The sequence below is a fragment of the Montipora foliosa genome, chromosome 3, assembly GCF_036669935.1.
Source record: "Montipora foliosa isolate CH-2021 chromosome 3, ASM3666993v2, whole genome shotgun sequence".
Lineage (NCBI taxonomy): Eukaryota > Metazoa > Cnidaria > Anthozoa > Scleractinia > Acroporidae > Montipora > Montipora foliosa.
Genome location: NC_090871.1, coordinates 56,819,270 through 56,837,079, shown reverse-complemented (window position 1 = coordinate 56,837,079; position 17,810 = coordinate 56,819,270). Strand labels below are relative to the sequence as shown.

General features: G+C 37.7%; 2 protein-coding genes across 2 annotated transcripts in view; both read left to right on the top strand.

Moving 5' to 3' along the window:
* The window catches only part of LOC137997768 (uncharacterized), a 10,277-nt gene extending 8,362 nt beyond the window's left edge, over window positions 1-1,915 (top strand). Inside the window, exon 7 of the mRNA XM_068844006.1 lies at window positions 926-1,915. Within this exon, the coding sequence (XP_068700107.1) occupies window positions 926-1,018 (93 nt within the window). The 3' untranslated portion in view covers window positions 1,019-1,915. The remainder of the gene's footprint in view (window positions 1-925) is intronic.
* Window positions 1,916-5,401: 3,486 nt separating this feature from the next.
* Window positions 5,402-15,155, top strand: LOC137997750 (cell division control protein 42 homolog). Its single transcript, XM_068843956.1, has 5 exons — window positions 5,402-5,573; window positions 8,664-8,802; window positions 11,710-11,782; window positions 12,676-12,785; window positions 14,468-15,155. The coding sequence occupies exons 2-5, from the start codon at window positions 8,698-8,700 to the stop codon at window positions 14,753-14,755; spliced, it is 576 nt and encodes a 191-aa protein (XP_068700057.1). The 5' UTR covers window positions 5,402-5,573; window positions 8,664-8,697; the 3' UTR covers window positions 14,756-15,155.
* The last annotated feature ends 2,655 nt before the right edge of the window (window positions 15,156-17,810 follow it).

Genomic DNA, 17,810 nt, shown 5'->3' with positions numbered 1-17,810 from the left:
CTGGCGAGATTCGCTCCCTTATGAACAACAGGTACCAGCGGAGAGCAGTCATCCATGATTCCAGAGTTGGTGTTGGGTAATACCCTCGTATTCGTCTGTAGTAGTAGTAATAGTAGCAAGTGAAATTATTCCCTAATTTCACAAGTATATTATTTGATTAGCTATTAATATCATGGGTGACAAATTATGTTCATAAGATGCCATTTTGGTACTGTAGGAGAAGTTGCCATGGCAACAGTGCAATTTCACAAGTGAAATTATAAATTAACGCTGAAATTTCACATCAAAAGTAAGGAGTAATTTGTCACCCTTGTTATTCTTCCTATGATATTTGAACTGTGGAAATTGAAATACATGAGTTGAAGATCATTGCAGATATTAAAGCAGCACCTTGCAATTGAGCAGTGGTGAAGAAAGCGTGAAAGAATCCATGAGGCTTGCACAGGATTCGAACTCTTGACCATGCAATTGCGAGCTTCAACTCATATATTTTTTATGTCTACAGATACTGTAGAAAAATGGGCAGTAGACTGTTCATTTGTCCAGAGTGTGAAGTGCATTTCTTCCCACACCCTCTGCAGTGGATAGTTTATCCTGGAGGGAGCAGTAAATGATTCTAATTAAGAATCATTTGATGTTCACTCACAAACAACGTCTATTGCTCATTCCTCCTCCCTTTCCCCACCTGTCCTCCACATATCAATGTTGATAATGTGGTGCAAAATACTATACAGTAGTTGGCTGTATCTAAACCACTTTTAGACTAGGGAGGGGGCAGGGGAATTAGGGAGAATTTAGTATTTCATCAGACATATAAATAAAGGAATGAGCATTTTATATAGTGGCATGTCACATTTTCCCAGCAAGTTTTGTCTGAGACTGTAGTTGTGTAAAAGATTGCATAATGCAAATTGTGTTTTCTCAGATCTATGCATTGAACAAAGTGATGACTGAATTGGAAAATGCAAACTTCAGGAAATTCATGGAAGAAAATGCAGCAGAAACCCTGCCAATTTGACAAGTTGAGAATGCTGTTTACATATAATGTCAACAATTTTCTTCTGCACTAGATATAGGATCTGATCTATGCAAGAATAAATCACATTCATTAGAGAAAATTAGCATTGTATTTTGTATAAGTCTTATATTAATAATATTGTAGGTCTTCCAGCAATAGTTGAAGGGCAATTAACAACAAATCTGTATAGTGATGGAAAATTCAATGTTACTGATTCACCAGTTGAAATACCAAGAAATGAAAAATGTTCATCAGATTCTTTCATTTAGTCTTCAAAATAATTTTTGGAACCTGCAAATACAATCAATCCATAACTGTATATAATTGTATAGCTGTAGAATGTACACTGTAAGATAGCTCAAAAAATGATTGTTTGGATATTTATACACCAGTATTTTATATCTTTCTGTAATTTTTATATCACAGCCATTGAGATAGTTTAGAAATTAATTTTTAAGACAATGCTTGTCCTACCATTTGGTTTGGCCAGTACGTTTAACATACTTTTGTCTTTCTCTATTTTTTATATTTTAATTTAATTTCTTTATTTATGTTTTATATTTTTATTTAATGTGTATATTTAATTCAGTCTATTATAATACTATTTGTGACATCTTCTCAATAAAAATTACTTAAATTATTGAAGTAGTAAATTTCACAAAAAAAATCCTAAAATTACCATGGTAAATTTTTGTGGGAATTAAGGACGCAAATTTTATATCACTTTGAACTAACATGTGAATTGTAAATATGAATTTTATAACTGTACAGAATAATAATATTATGCAACGTTGAAGGGAGGGTTTTCAATAGGAGCTGCCTATAAAATATCGTATTGATGTGTTAATTGATTTTTCTTATTCACAAAGTAGTTATTTATAATAAAAGTATAATAACAACTGAAAGTGATCTCTGTTCTCGTTTATTTTTTCTGAAAGAAGCATTATGTAGTGATGTATTAGTAATGTAGCGATGTTTCCTGTGGTCAAATATGATTTGGTGAAAGTAGCTGTCAGAAAAAAAATCACCATTTTGTTTGTTGGTGCCACCACAGCTACTCTGCTGCACTGTAAATGTTGGTTAGCAGATGTAACTTTTTTGTGTGTAAGTTGTGAAACCTTCTGACATTACAACTTACCCTCAGAATCATTTTGGTCAAATTTGTTTTATCTTCAAACGAACAAAGTTGTACATAATGTTTCATCTGTACGACTAATAAAACCAAGATGCTGGAAGCAAGATTGGCCATTTTTATACTAGAGACGCATAATCCGTCCAGACGAATTATGCGTCTCTCATGTTATCCGTCTAGTGTAAAGACGGGACGAACTACATGAGACGCATAATTCGTCTTGGACGAACTTGGGCAAACATTTTTTCTGCGTCTGTTAAATTCGTCTAGTATAAAGACGGGCACTAGACGCATAATGCGTCTGGACGAACTTTCCAGTTTAGTGCGTCTTCGAAGACGCACTAAAATAGATTCTTCGTCCAGACGCATAATGAGTCTTGTGGCCGTCTTTATACTAGACGAATTTAACAGACGCATAAAAAATGTTTGCCCAAGTTCGTCCCAGACGAATTATGCGTCTCTAGTATTAAAACGGCCATTAAGACTAATCCTTGTTACATATCATCAGGGGCACCCAACGTCAATTTCGGAAAATATCTGTTCGGAAGACGATTTGAGATCTAGAATTTTCGGAACATTTGTTGTAAAATTTTTTGCTTGCCTGCCTCTCCTAGCATTTTCGAACATCTGAAAAATGATATAATCGCCCGTTTTTAACGGATTTTTACCCTAAAAGGGTCACCTAGAATTTTCGGGAGCCTTTTTTCCGGCTAAAATTTTCGAAAAGGTAACTTTTGATCCCTATAATGATCGGATCACTAGGCTTTCAGCTAGGAAATCCGAACAGATGAAAATTTTTTAAGGGATAAAAATATGCCTATATCTACCGTTAAAATACTAAAATACATTTAACAATGCTATGTTTAAGTGGTTTTGAACTATATTCTCGTTGGGTGCCCCTGTATCATGACAAGGTATAGGTTTTGATCATCCTTACCCCTTGAATATTTAACAACAATAAATTGTTATCAAGTAAAGCTATGGTCCTCGCAGTTATGGACGCAATTTTAGTAATTGCGTAGAGAAGCCTGAAAAATTCAGGACTTCAACGGGGTTTGAACCCGTGACCTCGCGATACCGGTGCGACGCTCTAACCAACTGATGAACTATGAAGCCACCGACGTTGGGAATATGAATTGGTCATTTGTGCATTCTAAATTTTCCGTGAGAAATGAATCAATGAACGAAATGACATATGATTCATATCATATATCATTTCGTTCACTGATTCACTGATTCCTCACGGGAAAATTAGAATGCACAAATGACGAGCTCCCAACCTTGGTTAGAGCCTCTCGCACCGGTATGACGAAGTCACGGGTTCAAACCCCGCGGAAGTCCTGAATTTTTCAGGCTTCTCTACGCAATTACTAAAATTGCGTCCATAACTGCGAGATCATAGCTTTACTTGATTTCGTATCCGCAGTTCAGTATATTATTCATTTCATTATGATTTCGTTCATTAATAAATTGTTAATTGGTGAGCACACATAGGTTATAAGTTGTCGTATAACCGATTTAATACCCGAGTACCGCAAATGAAATTACTGGAAATTCTGGAAATTTTGGGTGCTTACCATTTAGCCAAAAAATCCGGAAATTTCGGTTAGAGGTCAAACGGAAAGGCAATTTTCCGGAAAATCTTTTCGGAAATTGTGGACAACCTCCAGAGGTAGTCCTCTTTTTCCGTTCGGAACGGAATTCGCGAAACGCTCTTACCATTTGCGAGAACCTTCCGTTTCCAGGCCCTTTCTCACAAGATCGAGTAAAATATGCAGGATGGAATGCTGTGTAGTAAAATGGTAAGAGCCATTCTCATCTGGTTGGTCATTAAATTCGGAAAATCGCTTACCTTTATGCAACGATCATTCCATCAGGATTATTTGGCTAAATGGTAAGCACCCTTTATGTCCCACCAGCCTCGGACGATCCGACTGTTTGCCCGTATATGTATTTATTCACAGACGAATTCAGAAGATCGCGAGCTATCGTTCTTTGCCCAAGCTTGTCCATGTTACATGTTGCGTGACATGTTATGACTTAATCTTGCTGTCAACTATTAAATTGTTTCTTTTCCCAAATGGCGTGCTTGGAGTAAAACGTGAGACAGTTCCAGACGGATTATCTGTCTTTAGTAAGTATAGAAGACAGATGATTCATCTTGACGGCAGCCTGCGAGGCAGTAGCCACCCACGCTGTCATTTTTTTCGGGAAGTCGTATCCATTTCACTTTCTCTCCACCCCGGGGAGGGAAGGGGGGGGTACTCCCAGAAAAATTGGGTAGGGGTGTGCGGCCCGCTTCCCAAAACCCTTACCCTATTTATGACCTAAATCAATACCCTGGTGCAGACCTACCTTATAATTATTTCCCTAGTTCAGACCAATGTTAAAGGCAATGTTTATCTGCTTTTATTAGGTAGGTTACATGATAAAGAAGTAGCTTCTAAATAAAAAACGAATTCAAGACTAAAATGCAAAAATCGATACCCTATTTATGACCAAATTGGCGGAAAATTGGCCAAAATTGATACCCTATTTATGACTAAAACGGCTGAAAAACCCTACCCTTTGGGGCCTCACATACCTATATAGCCCATATAAGGGAGTACCCCGCCCCCCCGGCTCTCCACCTCGTTCTCCCGCCCGTTCTCTCTGCCACGCAGGATATGTTAACGGAACTTGTTGACGGATGGTCCGTCTCTAGTATAAATTCGCCCAAGTAAAACCAAGTACCCAAATTCAACACGAGGGAGATAATTTTACCCGCTTATTTTCCACCAGCATCGATTTTCGAGTGTTCGTAATTTGATCAACCGGAAGTTGTCATGTCATGACTTTTAAAATTCGGTTAAAATATGCAAAGTTTATACCTTTTAAATGTTTCATTCGAAACAATGATAGAAAATAACATCCATTTACTTATGAAAAATAAGACAAGTGGAAATTATTAATTCAAATCATGTCAAAAACAGAAAGGGGCATGGGCTCTGTTTCCCACCAAGACAACCCTCGGTTTCCGTTTCCTTTCCCAATGCTTTAATAATTGGATGCAAGATTTTTGCAATTCTGTTGTTGTGACTTTTACTGCCTAATTCCTTCTCCAGTCCACCAAAGACGAAATTGTTCTGTGCGTTGATCTATTCGTAACGTGAGTAAAGCATTCATTTCCAGGGCAAAGCACGGAGTTCTAACAAAGCTTTTTATTGGATAACGTAGTACGTTTAAATTTTAGGCCAATCAGACAAACAGACATAACACGGTGACTAAGAGCCTCGTTCGTGTGAAGTTTCTACCAACGCCCCAAGCGCGGTACGAAACCCAAATATCACTTGAGAAAAATTGTGCCTTGAGGAAATCGTGCATTTAAAAACCGAATTTCGTGTCATAGCGGTCTATGAAAGAGCATTTATAGCGATTTTTGTGGTAAGTATACCGTCTTATTGGCAACAAAATGTTCTGCTTAGTTTGCACTTTGTGGCATAAAATGGCCGAATGTGCCCTCAGCTCAAAAGAGATATTGCAAGCATTTGTTCACCGTTTGCAACGTGTACCTTGTTGGCCGTGTCGTCTCTGTTCATCAGAGGTTGAGTGACTCGATCTAACAAGGATCAAACCCGTGCTTAAAGATGTAGAACATTCCGTTTTGTCCAACACTAGAAGATAATCTGGAAAGATCTTTGGCTGCAAGGAAATGCTTTGATCGGTTTCGTTCTTTTTATCAAAATGTACCAATTTATCTTTTAAAATGCCTGGGAGTTATTTAGTTCCAGCGCAGAAATTGCTTTAATAGAATACTAAACCTTATGTTATTGAATTCAGCATGTTCCTTGTTTTGCTTCCTTATGAATTTTGTAAACAAATTAAGTACAAAACGCAGGTGATATATGTACTTTTTGTCTCCTAATTAACACTTTGAGAAAGAAGTCCCGTAACTTGTTGACAAGTCCAGTTGTGATACATGTGGTAAATCATCTGTGTGGCTTTCAAAAAAGAGGAATGAATCTAAGTCCAACATCAGAAGCTTGTCAATGATATTCAGTTCTTCTGGGCTCAGCTGCCAATAACCATTAAAACTTTGCCTATTATTAACCCATTGACTCCTAATTAAGTCTGACCGGTTTAGATGTCAAAGGGTTAGCACCAGGCCTGGGTTGCTCGAAGCATGGTTAGCGCTAACTAGTGTTAAATACCATGGAAACCTTTAGGTTTTTATACTAACCAGGCTTCGAGCAACCGGCCCCAGTAAATTTGCTTGTTTTCTAGTCAGGCAATTACCGTAATACTCATACACGAGTGCATACTATGGTATTTACTTGTGTATAAGTCGACCCCCAATTTTCGAGGCCTAAAAATTGATTTTTCGTCATTTCTGGCTAAAAAGCCGATGTTGATAGAATTGTTCCTTATTGCTGGCGAGCCTTAGGGTTATTCATGAGTGAAAAAAAATCAAAATTTGTCGGATGTAGGATCGAAAGCATGTGCAGTCGATTGTGGTGTTAGCATGTCTATAATCTGGGGTATTGACACCCGTGATGACGTCACATACACGTGGAAGGGAATCTAACAGCCTCACAGCCTTCACGTCGAGTACTTTTCCAGTGGGTCGTCATTGATCATCATTCAACCGTACATGTTCAGTCTTTAAACCTCTTACATTTGACCATCAAGTCAAATTGTTCTTCAACGTCTTGAACCGTTGAGTGACGAGAAAATCAGTTCTCAAGCTAGACCACGAGCAGCCGTCCTTCTTTCCTCAGAGCCACGCACGACGGATGAAATTATCTTTTTGTGCAAATCAGTGTTAAAAACGAGGTGTGTCATGCAATCGCGCTCTACTATATGTCAAAGAAAAATGAGAGACTGCTTGCAGTCTATTTTCAAGCACAACAATAAATTTAAATTGACGTTTGCTCAACAACGCTCAGCATTTCTCAAAAGGTAACTCTTTTGCAAAAAGGGGTCAGAAATTTCAGAACAGAAGTTTAAATTCAAAGAATGAACTGACATACCATTGTTGTGAAATCATCCCTTTGCTTAAAAAAACAGTTACGCCTGCCACACAGGCTAAAGATATGCACACCTTTCTTCGCTCCTTTACACTTTCACACACATTTCCGGTACCCTCTTGCTTCAAAAATTTGCAACTGTTTAAAAAAAAAATACCAGTCACTGCTCCCAGTTTCCATGCCAGTACTGAAACTCCTAGTTCAAACCAGCCCTATCTGTACGACTTGAGTATAAGTTGAGGGCAATTTTTTGGGGCTGATTGTTTGGTCATAAAAGGTTGACTTATGCACTAGTAAATATGGTATAATCAGCCATTGAATTTTGTCTCCTTGCCATAAAAAAATATCAGTGTCAGCTTTATGGGGTATCTCACGGGTACAGTGGGCATCTGGGAAGAAACCTCAGACTGTACATGCACACCTCTGTAAGAACAGTTGTATCCTCTGTATTGTTGTACCTCTTTAAACCTCTGTAAGAATAGTTATATATCCCAAATTATTATTCAACACATTGTGACAATGTCCAAATATAGTCATAGCGCACTCAACAGATATGCTGCGACATACATAATTTTGTGTGTCACAGATAAAAATGGGTGTTTTTCCAGCTTTTTTTTCCAATAAACATAGAAAATTGTGCTTTTCATCAATGTGTTGAATAATAAAACAATTATCCTGCTCAATCTTGTGGAATATCGCCCAATTTTAGCAAACTCAGCCTACGGCCTCGTCAGCTAAGTATTGGGCGGCATTCTGTGCGATTTCACAGGATAATTATTAAATGGATCGGCATATGGGACAGCATGTAGCAGCTTACGTTCTTTTAACTATTTTAATATATATAATTATATTTTTTTAATCTTATCTGTCTTGTATTATCACGTTTTTTCGACCCTGCAAGGTTTTACTAGTTGATATTTGTAGTAAAATGATGTATTTATACACTTGCCCACTTCACTTAATAACTGGTAACTTGCAGTGTTGATGATATGGTAGGTACTCCTGGCATAGGAAGAGTACCAGTATCTAAAAAAAAAATTATTGTTTACCCCCGTCTATCCATTGGTTGACTCTTGTTGTTATGCTTTTTCTGAAATCAAACATCTCAGTCACACAAGGAATTCTTCCGATGCCAAATCTGTTGTTTGGCAAACTTTATATGACAAACATCTCTCGTCTCCCTCCTCCTTAGCAACACCCTCCCCCCCCCCCCCTTCCCTCCCCCATCCTTCCCTACAGCTAGAGTTATAGCGTAGCCAAGTGGTTTAGAGTGCCAGACTAGTGAAAATGAAGCACTCAGGGTAGTCTCCATTCAACGTTTTGGTCACAATAATAATTATTGTAAACAGCCAACTGGTCTGCCAAACAAGGGCTGGGATACCTAAAGTGCTTGTTTCAATAATATTGTTTTATAGCCCTGACACTAGGTGTTCAATGTAATTAGATCAAAATGGTTTTTGAGGTATTGGCAGTGTTAATGTTGACATGTCATTATTTTACTTTCCAGTTCTGCTCTGGTTATTGTCTTGTAATACCACACAATGCAAACCATCAAGTGTGTAGTGGTTGGAGATGGGGCTGTTGGAAAAACGTGTTTACTGATATCTTACACCACAAATAAATTTCCAAGTGAATATGTTCCCACGGTAAGTTCTGCTCTTTGTTATTATTAACAGGCCATTTTTGATTTCATGTCTGCCTCCTCTTTAAGGACTGTGCCTACTAATTAAAGATAGTTTTGCCCCTCTGTGTGATTATGCAGGAAATGTAGATCTTAACATGTGTTATTGAAATCCAAAAAGAAAATGGGGGGTAACCACGCATTTTTGAAAGATAATTCATGAATAATATTTGCAAAAAGCTTTAAAATACAGAGCAGTGTATGGTGTTGTTTCCCAAATTGAAGCTTAATCTCAAAAATGCATGGTTACCCCCAAGTTTCTTTTTGGATACCAAGAGTATAGTACTTGATAAGATCTACTTTCTCTGGATAGTTTTAAACCACGTAAAAATATCCCTGTATTAGTAATCATCACCAATAGGAAATCCGAGTATCTCCAGATGTGCAGAACTTATGCGCAATAACAATAGTAGGCACAGTCCTTAAAGTGAGTCTATTGTAGGTGCAAATGTTTGGGCTGGTAATTAGTTCTACTTTACATTTGAATGAAAACTAAGAAAAGCCTCACACTTAGACTCACTTTTTGTCAAATGTGAATGCTTAATTTGTTACAGTGGAAGTGCACTTAGCTATCAAGCTAGATTACAGGCACCCCACTTTTTAATAATATGAAAGAAACAATTCATTACAAGCTTAACAGAAACATTATTAATTAATTAAGAACCTCAACTGGCAAGAGGCAACCAGTTGGGTATTTACAAAGCGTGGTAGAGTTATACTCAAGACAACCGAAAGCAAATCCAAACCAGAGGTTAGAATGGGATTTGAATCCAGGGCAACCGCTTGCAAACCCAATGCCCTAGCCAATGGACCATGCCGCCGCATCATGAACTCAGGAAGACGTGAACTCAGAAATGGCCTATACGCCTCATTTCAAATTTCAAAATGGCCGCTATTTTATTATTCTTTTGTTTTCTTGCAAATTGACCTTTTGGCCTTGCTTTCAAGCATAAAATTCATAGAGGATAATATTACATGGCCGCGCGAAGATACGAAATTTCTCTTTGAGTGTTGAAAACTATTTCACGAGTGAGCGCAGCGAACAAGTAAAATACTCGTCAACACAAGAAGAGAAATTTTATGTCTCTAAGCGGCCATGTAATATTCTATTTATTATATAAACACCTTTGAAATACTAAATCATTTCACGAAAGGCATCAAAAGGCGTGATTTTCATATGTAACCATAGCAACAGTGATCTTTTCACGTGTGAAGATATCATGTTTTTCGCGCGAAAGCTCACTTGGTATTTCATTGGTGTTTATATAATACAAGAGAATATTTAACCTTGAATGAGGCCAAAAGGGCCAATTTGCAATCAGGCAAAAGAATATTAAATGGCGACCATTTTGGAATAAGGTGTATTTTGCCCTTTTGACCTCAGTGGTTGAATGAACCAATAAGCTACTCAATAGAATAGCCTAGTCATTCAAGATTACTTATTTTCTTGTAACAACAACTTAATCAAAATTAATTTTTGTTGTCAATAAGCCGACAGACACATGAATTAATTATAATTTATGCGAAACTGATGTGATATTGCTCGTGTCAGATTGAAGTTTTTCGCATTTTTGTTTCGCGTTCTTCTTGTGTTTTGACTTAATTTAACCCCTCTGCCTTTTTGGTTATTGTAAAAAACAAATTGATGTCAGTTTGTCATGCGCCTGTCCTGTTATTGATCATGAATTTTGTCATAACATTGTCAAAGTAGTCTGCGGATCCACGAGGAGATAGCCGACTTTGACAATGTTATGACGAAATTCATAATCAATAACAGGACAGACGCTTGAAAAACTGACATCAATTTGTTAAATGACCTCTACCTCCAAAACTATGTCCCCTCCAGTAACCCAGTGCTCGACTTTCAGGAAAAAACCTCAGGGACCAGCTGGCCCCTAAGTTTTCAGATATGGTCGCCAACTCCAGTATTTTATGCGCCACAAAATTTCGGCCCTTTAGGCTTTATCAATTAAAAAAATAAAATAAAATGCAAGCAAGGCCGAGCCGAAAGTCAGAGCACGTAAAGTGGCCTTGACAGCCAGACATGGGTAAAAATACTTGCAAATTTTAAATGCTGGTTAGCTTGATTTGAAAATGAACAACTGGACAAAAACTTCATGTACATCAACAATAAGTTAAAATTGCTTACAAATTTGATATACTCTTGATCCTTGGAGATGCTTTTAATGTCGCAGACCCTTCTCTTAACATGCAAACAGACTCCAATGGGGCAAAAGTATTCACTTGAAAAACTTGCGAAACTTTGTTCTTATGCTAATGTTAGAGAACACTACATTTCCCGCATTAATCTGTTCACTCTACCTTGAGAGTGGTCAGCCTTCTCAAAACCGGCCGGTCGACGGCTCAATGAGCCGCCTCCTCAGAAAGCTTGACCGTCTCCTTCCAGTTAGAAAATGTCGGACAACACATTTTTAGCTCGAACGTGAAGTCACTGAAGATATTATAAAAGCTTGAAAAAACTTTGTTTCACGTACAAATTCGCGTCCGCAATATTTTTTGGCGTCGCTCACATGAGATGTTTATTTAACTAACATTCCAGTATTTCTTGTCAGACTCCAAGCAAGTGTCAATTCCATATGTGAAATTTCGTCACTTTAAATCCCCCAGATTGCACTAAATTGCATCTGTGAGTGTCTAAATTTAAAAAATTCCCTAGGGGAGCATGCCCCCAGACCCCCCTAGAAGCTTGCGTCCTTTGGGCACTCCAAATTGTTGAAACCAGTTTGAGTCACCTTTAAAAAAACAAGCGTCCAGTATACAATATTTTATTGGTCATTTAATGATCAATTTGGAATCAGAATATCAAAAGAATAATTTTATTGTTTACATTTGTTGTGTTTGCATTTTACAGGTGTTTGATAACTATGCTGTGACCGTTATGATTGGTGGTGAACCTTTCACGTTAGGATTATTTGATACTGCTGGTGAGTAATAAATTATCAAGAGTTCATCATTCTACAATACTGCCTTGGGATTAGTGAAACATTTGATTTTCATTGAAAGCAGTAAACTTTGTAATGCAGCTAGGTATGGAGACATGCTTATTTTAATAATGCAACTTGGAAGGGGTTGTTTCATGCCATCTCAAGGAATGACTTTGTAAACTTAATGCCATCACAACCTCTGCATCTTCTCCTCTCTAATCCATTGACTTGACGGAGTGAGACTGAAGAGATTTTACTTTGTCTGACACCAGACAATTCAAGTACTTGTCAATGGGGAGGGGTGGGGGGGGGGGGGGTGTCAGGAGTCAATGGGTTAAAGCACCCAGTAAAGAGCCAACAAATTCAACGTATTAATAATAATAATAATAAACTTTAAATATTAAACTCCTCAAAAAGGCTTTTCAGCTTAATTTACAATGTGAAATATCTAAAACTTAGTTTTCCAAAAATACCCTTAAAAAATGCTGTTTTATCTTTACTTTAAATACATCTAAATTAGTGATAGACTGAAACTCATCTGGGAGACTATTCCACAGTTTTTGGCCTCTAAAGGTAAACGCGCACTGACCTGCGGCCGTCCTACAGAGTGGTATATGTAGGCGGTCCCTGTTCCTTGTGTTGCAGTTGTGCACTTCCGATCTGGGAACAAGTCTAGGAATGAAACCTGGAACACACTGGCATTATACCATTGTTCGCACAACTGTACCATGCCTGATCCCTCCAAATGAACCCCTTAATTTACGGACGATGCCTCCAAAATTACCATAATATGAAAGCCATTAAGAGGCAACAGTATAAGTATTGACTGATGGCTTTTTGCTGCATCAGTAGTGGGAAGCATTTTGCTTACGTTTTTACTCTCTCTTGTTTAGGCCAAGAGGATTACGACAGATTGAGACCACTTTCCTATCCTCAGACTGATGTATTTTTAGTCTGTTTCTCTGTAGTATCACCTTCATCCTTTGAAAATGTCAAAGAAAAGGTGAGCTGTGTGGTGTAGTGAATGTACTGTCGAAAGAAATTGTAACATATCAATGTGAAATGGTCTCAGCATAAAACTTAAGTATGTTTTGGTTGGCATCAACATCCACTCATCTAACTTCATGATCTAATCTATTACTGGTATATGGGTGAATTGGTTCAAGTGACATATAACAGGGCTCGAAATTGCAACCGATACGGTCGCCAATGCGACTAAAACTTTTAACTTGGCGACTGAAAATTCGAGTTTAGTCGCCACTTTGGCGACTATGTTCCTCTGATAAATAAAACACTTAAGGTGAGAAACAATTTCCTTAGTCTCATTACTGCTTTTCTGCAAAAGGAAATGCAAATTAAATCTGTTTACCTTTTCCAAAAAAACTTGAATCGCGACCTCCGAGAGGACATACAGCGTCTTTCGCAGGTTGGTACTTTAAGTAGTGTTATTAAAGTGTATCATAATGATACACTTTAATAACCCTACTTAAAGTACATACCCTTTCGCATGATGATCGCGGGCGCAACATTTTGTTCAAAGGCCGCTGCATTCTGTCGCAGATTTGGTCGCAAGGAACCGGCTTTCACCATGTCCTCGATCAAGTGAGACGAGTCTACACCGAAAGTCATGAATTATTTCTCACAAGAGAAGGATACACTGAGCAATTTTCGAAATTTGCTGCAGTCTAGAAATTACCAGGAAACAAGATCGTTGTTAGAATGCAAACAAGAAGCGTTTCAAAGCCTTTCAAAAACGTTTGTTCAGAGCGTACGATTTCTCGCGTGCGATGTGAAAGATGCAGTTGTTCCTGGCCAAAGTAACCCTGAAATGTTCTTATTACTTTGTTCACTTACTGCTTAAGGTAAGATTGTCACGCAGAAGTGTTCAGGAGTTTTTTCTTTCGTGTTTTCATGTTTTAAGTCATTCAAGATCGAGTATTTCGGTCTGTCCCACAACCGCAGCTGCCACAATCTACCAGAAGCCGAACAACAATGCTAATTAAATGAGGCTCTAATCTGAGTTTCTGTTCTTGTACTAGCTGGCGACTGCATTTTTGCATTTGGCGACCATTTTTTCTTTGATAGTCGCCAAAAGGCGACTTGGAATTTTTTTTAATTTCGAGCCCTGTATAACAAGGTAGCTGTAAACAGAGGTAACAAAATGATAATAGTTAATCCTTAAGACTGGTTGCCTTATTCAGTTACTGTCTTTGTTGGGTGTGATTGCACAATTAGGTAATTTAAGAAACATCAATGACGTCAACAAATGGCAATGTCACAAAATGATAACATTATATTGGATAACAAAATTTATAAAGGTTTTGACAACAATTTTGTTACTTTGTTTATGGTGTGACACTATATTTAACATTGTTGTTTGCCAAAGGTGAGGTCTCGGTTTTTATTCAACAATATTCACAAAGCCTGAAGTGAATAATAATTGTTTTAGTATAGTAATTACATACATGTGGGTGATTATTTGAAAAATATGTGTTTTCTTTAAAACAATAAATTAATTTTTTTGTCTGTCTCCTCGACAGAACGGCTTGCAGCCATTTTGGAAAAAAAAAACCACTTAGATGATTATCATGTAATAATTACCGAAAGTGCAACCAATCAGTGCGGAGAATTTTCAATAATCGCCGATGTAGTTATAGTAAAAAACCCTATTCATTGTTTTGCCAGTGGGTTCCAGAAATCACGCATCACTGTCCAAAGACTCCGTTTCTCCTTGTTGGTACCCAAGTTGATTTGAGAGATGACGCAGGCACAATAGAGAAGCTATCCAAGAACAAGCAGAAACCCATTTCTGTTGAGAATGCAGAGAGGCAAGCACGTGAGCTAAAAGGTGTGAAATATGTGGAATGCTCAGCTTTGACACAAAAGGGATTGAAAAATGTTTTCGACGAAGCAATCCTGGCAGCATTAGAACCCCCAGAACCGCCGAAAAAGAAGTTATGTTCACTGCTTTGAAAAGCATAAAAGGAGATTCAACTCACGCATGCAGATGTTTAATGGTCCAGGTGATTTCCTGTGACATGGTACGGATTTGTAGTTCACTGCATTAAAGTGCTATCATTTCTCTAGGTAGCAAAGTGAAATCTTTGTTCTAGACATGCCAGTTTTTCTAAGTATGTTAAATATTGGAGAAAATATATTTCAGGTTTTAAATTAGAAGAAGCTATTGGAACATTATAAGAAAAGAATGGTGTTTAAAGCATTTCATTGTGATGAGAGTTATGTGAGTGGAGCATAATGGAATTATTTTATGTGTATATTTTCATTCAAAATTTCCTCAGTCATAGGAACTAATAATTTTGCTAGCTTTTTGGTTTTATTGTAAAACTAAACATTAAAACATCAACTGAGTCAGCATTAACAGGAGATGTTTAGATCTGAGCAGATTTGTATTGTTGTCCTGTTCAGATATAATATTATTTCCATAACATGGTTGCAAAAAAATCCATCAAAGCCTTTACGTAAGGAGGGGGTGGAGAGATGGGGGTTCAAAACCTCCCCCTTCCCGTATGGTACCCTGTACTCTTGGCTTCACTTCCTTACTTTACCATTAATTTTTTTCTAACTCCCCACCCTTGAGAAAAATGGTCTTTCAATCCATTGACCTGACTGGGAGTGAGATTAAATAGATTTTGCTCTGTCTTAAGAACGCTAGACGATTTTACATGTATTTGTCAGTGGCAGGCACCCTGTCGATGGGTTGGGACATTGGCTGGTTTCTTTTTTAATTCTTGCAGTGACATGTGTGTGCATGTTTCATGCCATTTACTCCATCACCTATGATGCCATTCCCTGATAGAAGAGTTCTCTTTTCTTTCGCGCTTGCTGGGCTGACAAAGAGACCATGGGTCATGGGTCATGGGCCATGGGTCGAAACTCACTTTCATCCAACTGCCCTCCACGATCTTGGGTGGCACTCTTCAAGCTACATAACCCCATGATATGTTTGCTTACAGTGACTTGAGCCTGCTGTGTCCCACCCATTCCTTTACAGTAATTTCCCTGTTGTTAAGTGAGCCCACACAACATGAAGTATCACGTGAGGATTTGGTCACTACATAACCGCCACGCATGCTCAACACAGTGAGTTCCGACCATTGGCAGAGGTGTCTTTTCCCGTACTGTTCAGTCCAGGCAACACAAGAAAAGAGAACTCTGCTAGTAAAGAAATGATGCCACTGACTGGAAAAAGTTTCCAATTTTACTGAACTAAAGCTGTTTTAAGTGTAGATAGATATTTACCTTATCTTGCGAATAAGGCCTCGGATGTTTAGAGGAAGCCAAAAAAATGTTGCAGGGTACACCTTTGACTGGATATTAAGCATTAATATTAATAACAAACGCGTGCGTTTTTCATTTTTCCTTCAACTTCCTGTCCAAATGTAGAGATAAATCCAAATGTAGAGATAAATCCCACCCCCTGTTCTCCAGTGCTCCCTCTCCCCTTTTTACATGTTACTGTAGGATTATGGATAATCTTGTGTATTTAATAAACAGTGGTCTACATATTAATCCCTAGTGGAGGTTTGCTAGCATCCCAGTATCATTAACAATAAATTTTATTATTGTATCCCTGTGAAGATTGACTTGCAACTCTTTGTTTGATTGAAAATTGATTTTGATGAATGAAAGTAAAAATACAGGCGTCGGTTGTTCAAGAGGTGGTTATTGTTATCCACTGGATAAATCACTACCCAGCGGTTAAACATTCGCAAAACCAATTGAGTTATCCAGTGGATAGTGATCAATTATTCAGTGGATAGCACTATCCAGCCTTCTAACAACTGGGGTCTGATGTTTTCATTGCAGTTCTAAATTATTAAACAAATATTGTGATTAAAAGAGAGTGTATGTTCTTGTAGCCAGGGGCCATATTGGTTATTTGGTGTTACTAAAAGAAAAGATATAATTTGAACCGAAAAGTATGTGCATTCAGCAATTGGCCAACACAATGTCAAGGTGAACAGATTTTGTCTTCTGTGAACAACAGGATGTCATAAAAGACTTGAGGGTTGTCTTAAGACGCTGGCTTCTGTTAGATGATGACTCAAAAGTTATAACCATAGTTGACAGGGGCTATATTTGTAACTGGTGGTAGAGCTGCTTCAAACAAAACATCAAACAGAAGCTCCCTGATTTTACAATCTGGCAAGTCTTGAGCAACAAATAATAGACCACTTTCATAAACGGCAACCTACTTCATAGCGACAACGCTGTAACGCTGTAAGAATGACTGTGTTTATTTATGTTAATTTCGCTCTGACGAAGGGCTAACGCTCCAAACGTCAGCTTTTAGAATCTCTGTACAGTGGCCAATTTACATTATCAACTCCGTTGATAAAACCAAATTTTTGTATAATATTCTTTTGAGATTTGCTTGTCAAAGCAAGGCTAGAAAGGCTTATTTGCAAAATGGAATAAAATTTTATTTGGCTGCCATTATGAAAGAGGTCTATATGTTGGACAGGTGTGTATCTTGCGAACTGGTTGCAGGCTAATTTTATTGGGTGAATCTTATTTTTTTCCCAGCCACTGGATGTCTATCAATTTGACATTCTTATGGTATTAATTTTTTATTTGCGGGATGAATTTTTTGTTGGTTTTGTTCCCATTTAAGATTTTGACCATTTTGAACAAAGATATATTAGCAGCATTGGTTTCCCTGGAGAAAAAAAAGAAAACAGTGAGAAATGCTACATTTTTGCAGGCTTGTGGAAAGTTAAAATTCCTCAGAATGTGAACCATTCAAATGTTGGGACACAAGAAAATACTGCCTTGTGTGACCACGGGGCAATGCATTGTGAATGTACACTTGTCTACATACAAAAGATATGTTATTTTTTAGACTATCATAACTTAATTAATCGGGAATGGGTTGAAATAGAATGATGGGCCAAACTTAGATTGTAAGTTGACATTTGTAGTTTGGACAGTCTTTTTTGCCAGCTAGGCTTTTTGTGTATCAATAAAATATTAACTCTATTAATAATGTTAACATTAACACTAATAT

Excerpts from the sequence above, each read along its gene's own strand:
- LOC137997750 (XM_068843956.1), top strand. The coding sequence starts at position 8,698 with ATGCAAACCATCAAGTGTGTAGTGGTTGGAGATGGGGCTGTTGGAAAA. Across the intron at positions 8,803-11,709 it reads CAAGTGAATATGTTCCCACG|GTGTTTGATAACTATGCTGT; the intron begins GTAAGTTCTGCT and ends TGCATTTTACAG. Across the intron at positions 12,786-14,467 it reads TTGAAAATGTCAAAGAAAAG|TGGGTTCCAGAAATCACGCA; the intron begins GTGAGCTGTGTG and ends TTGTTTTGCCAG.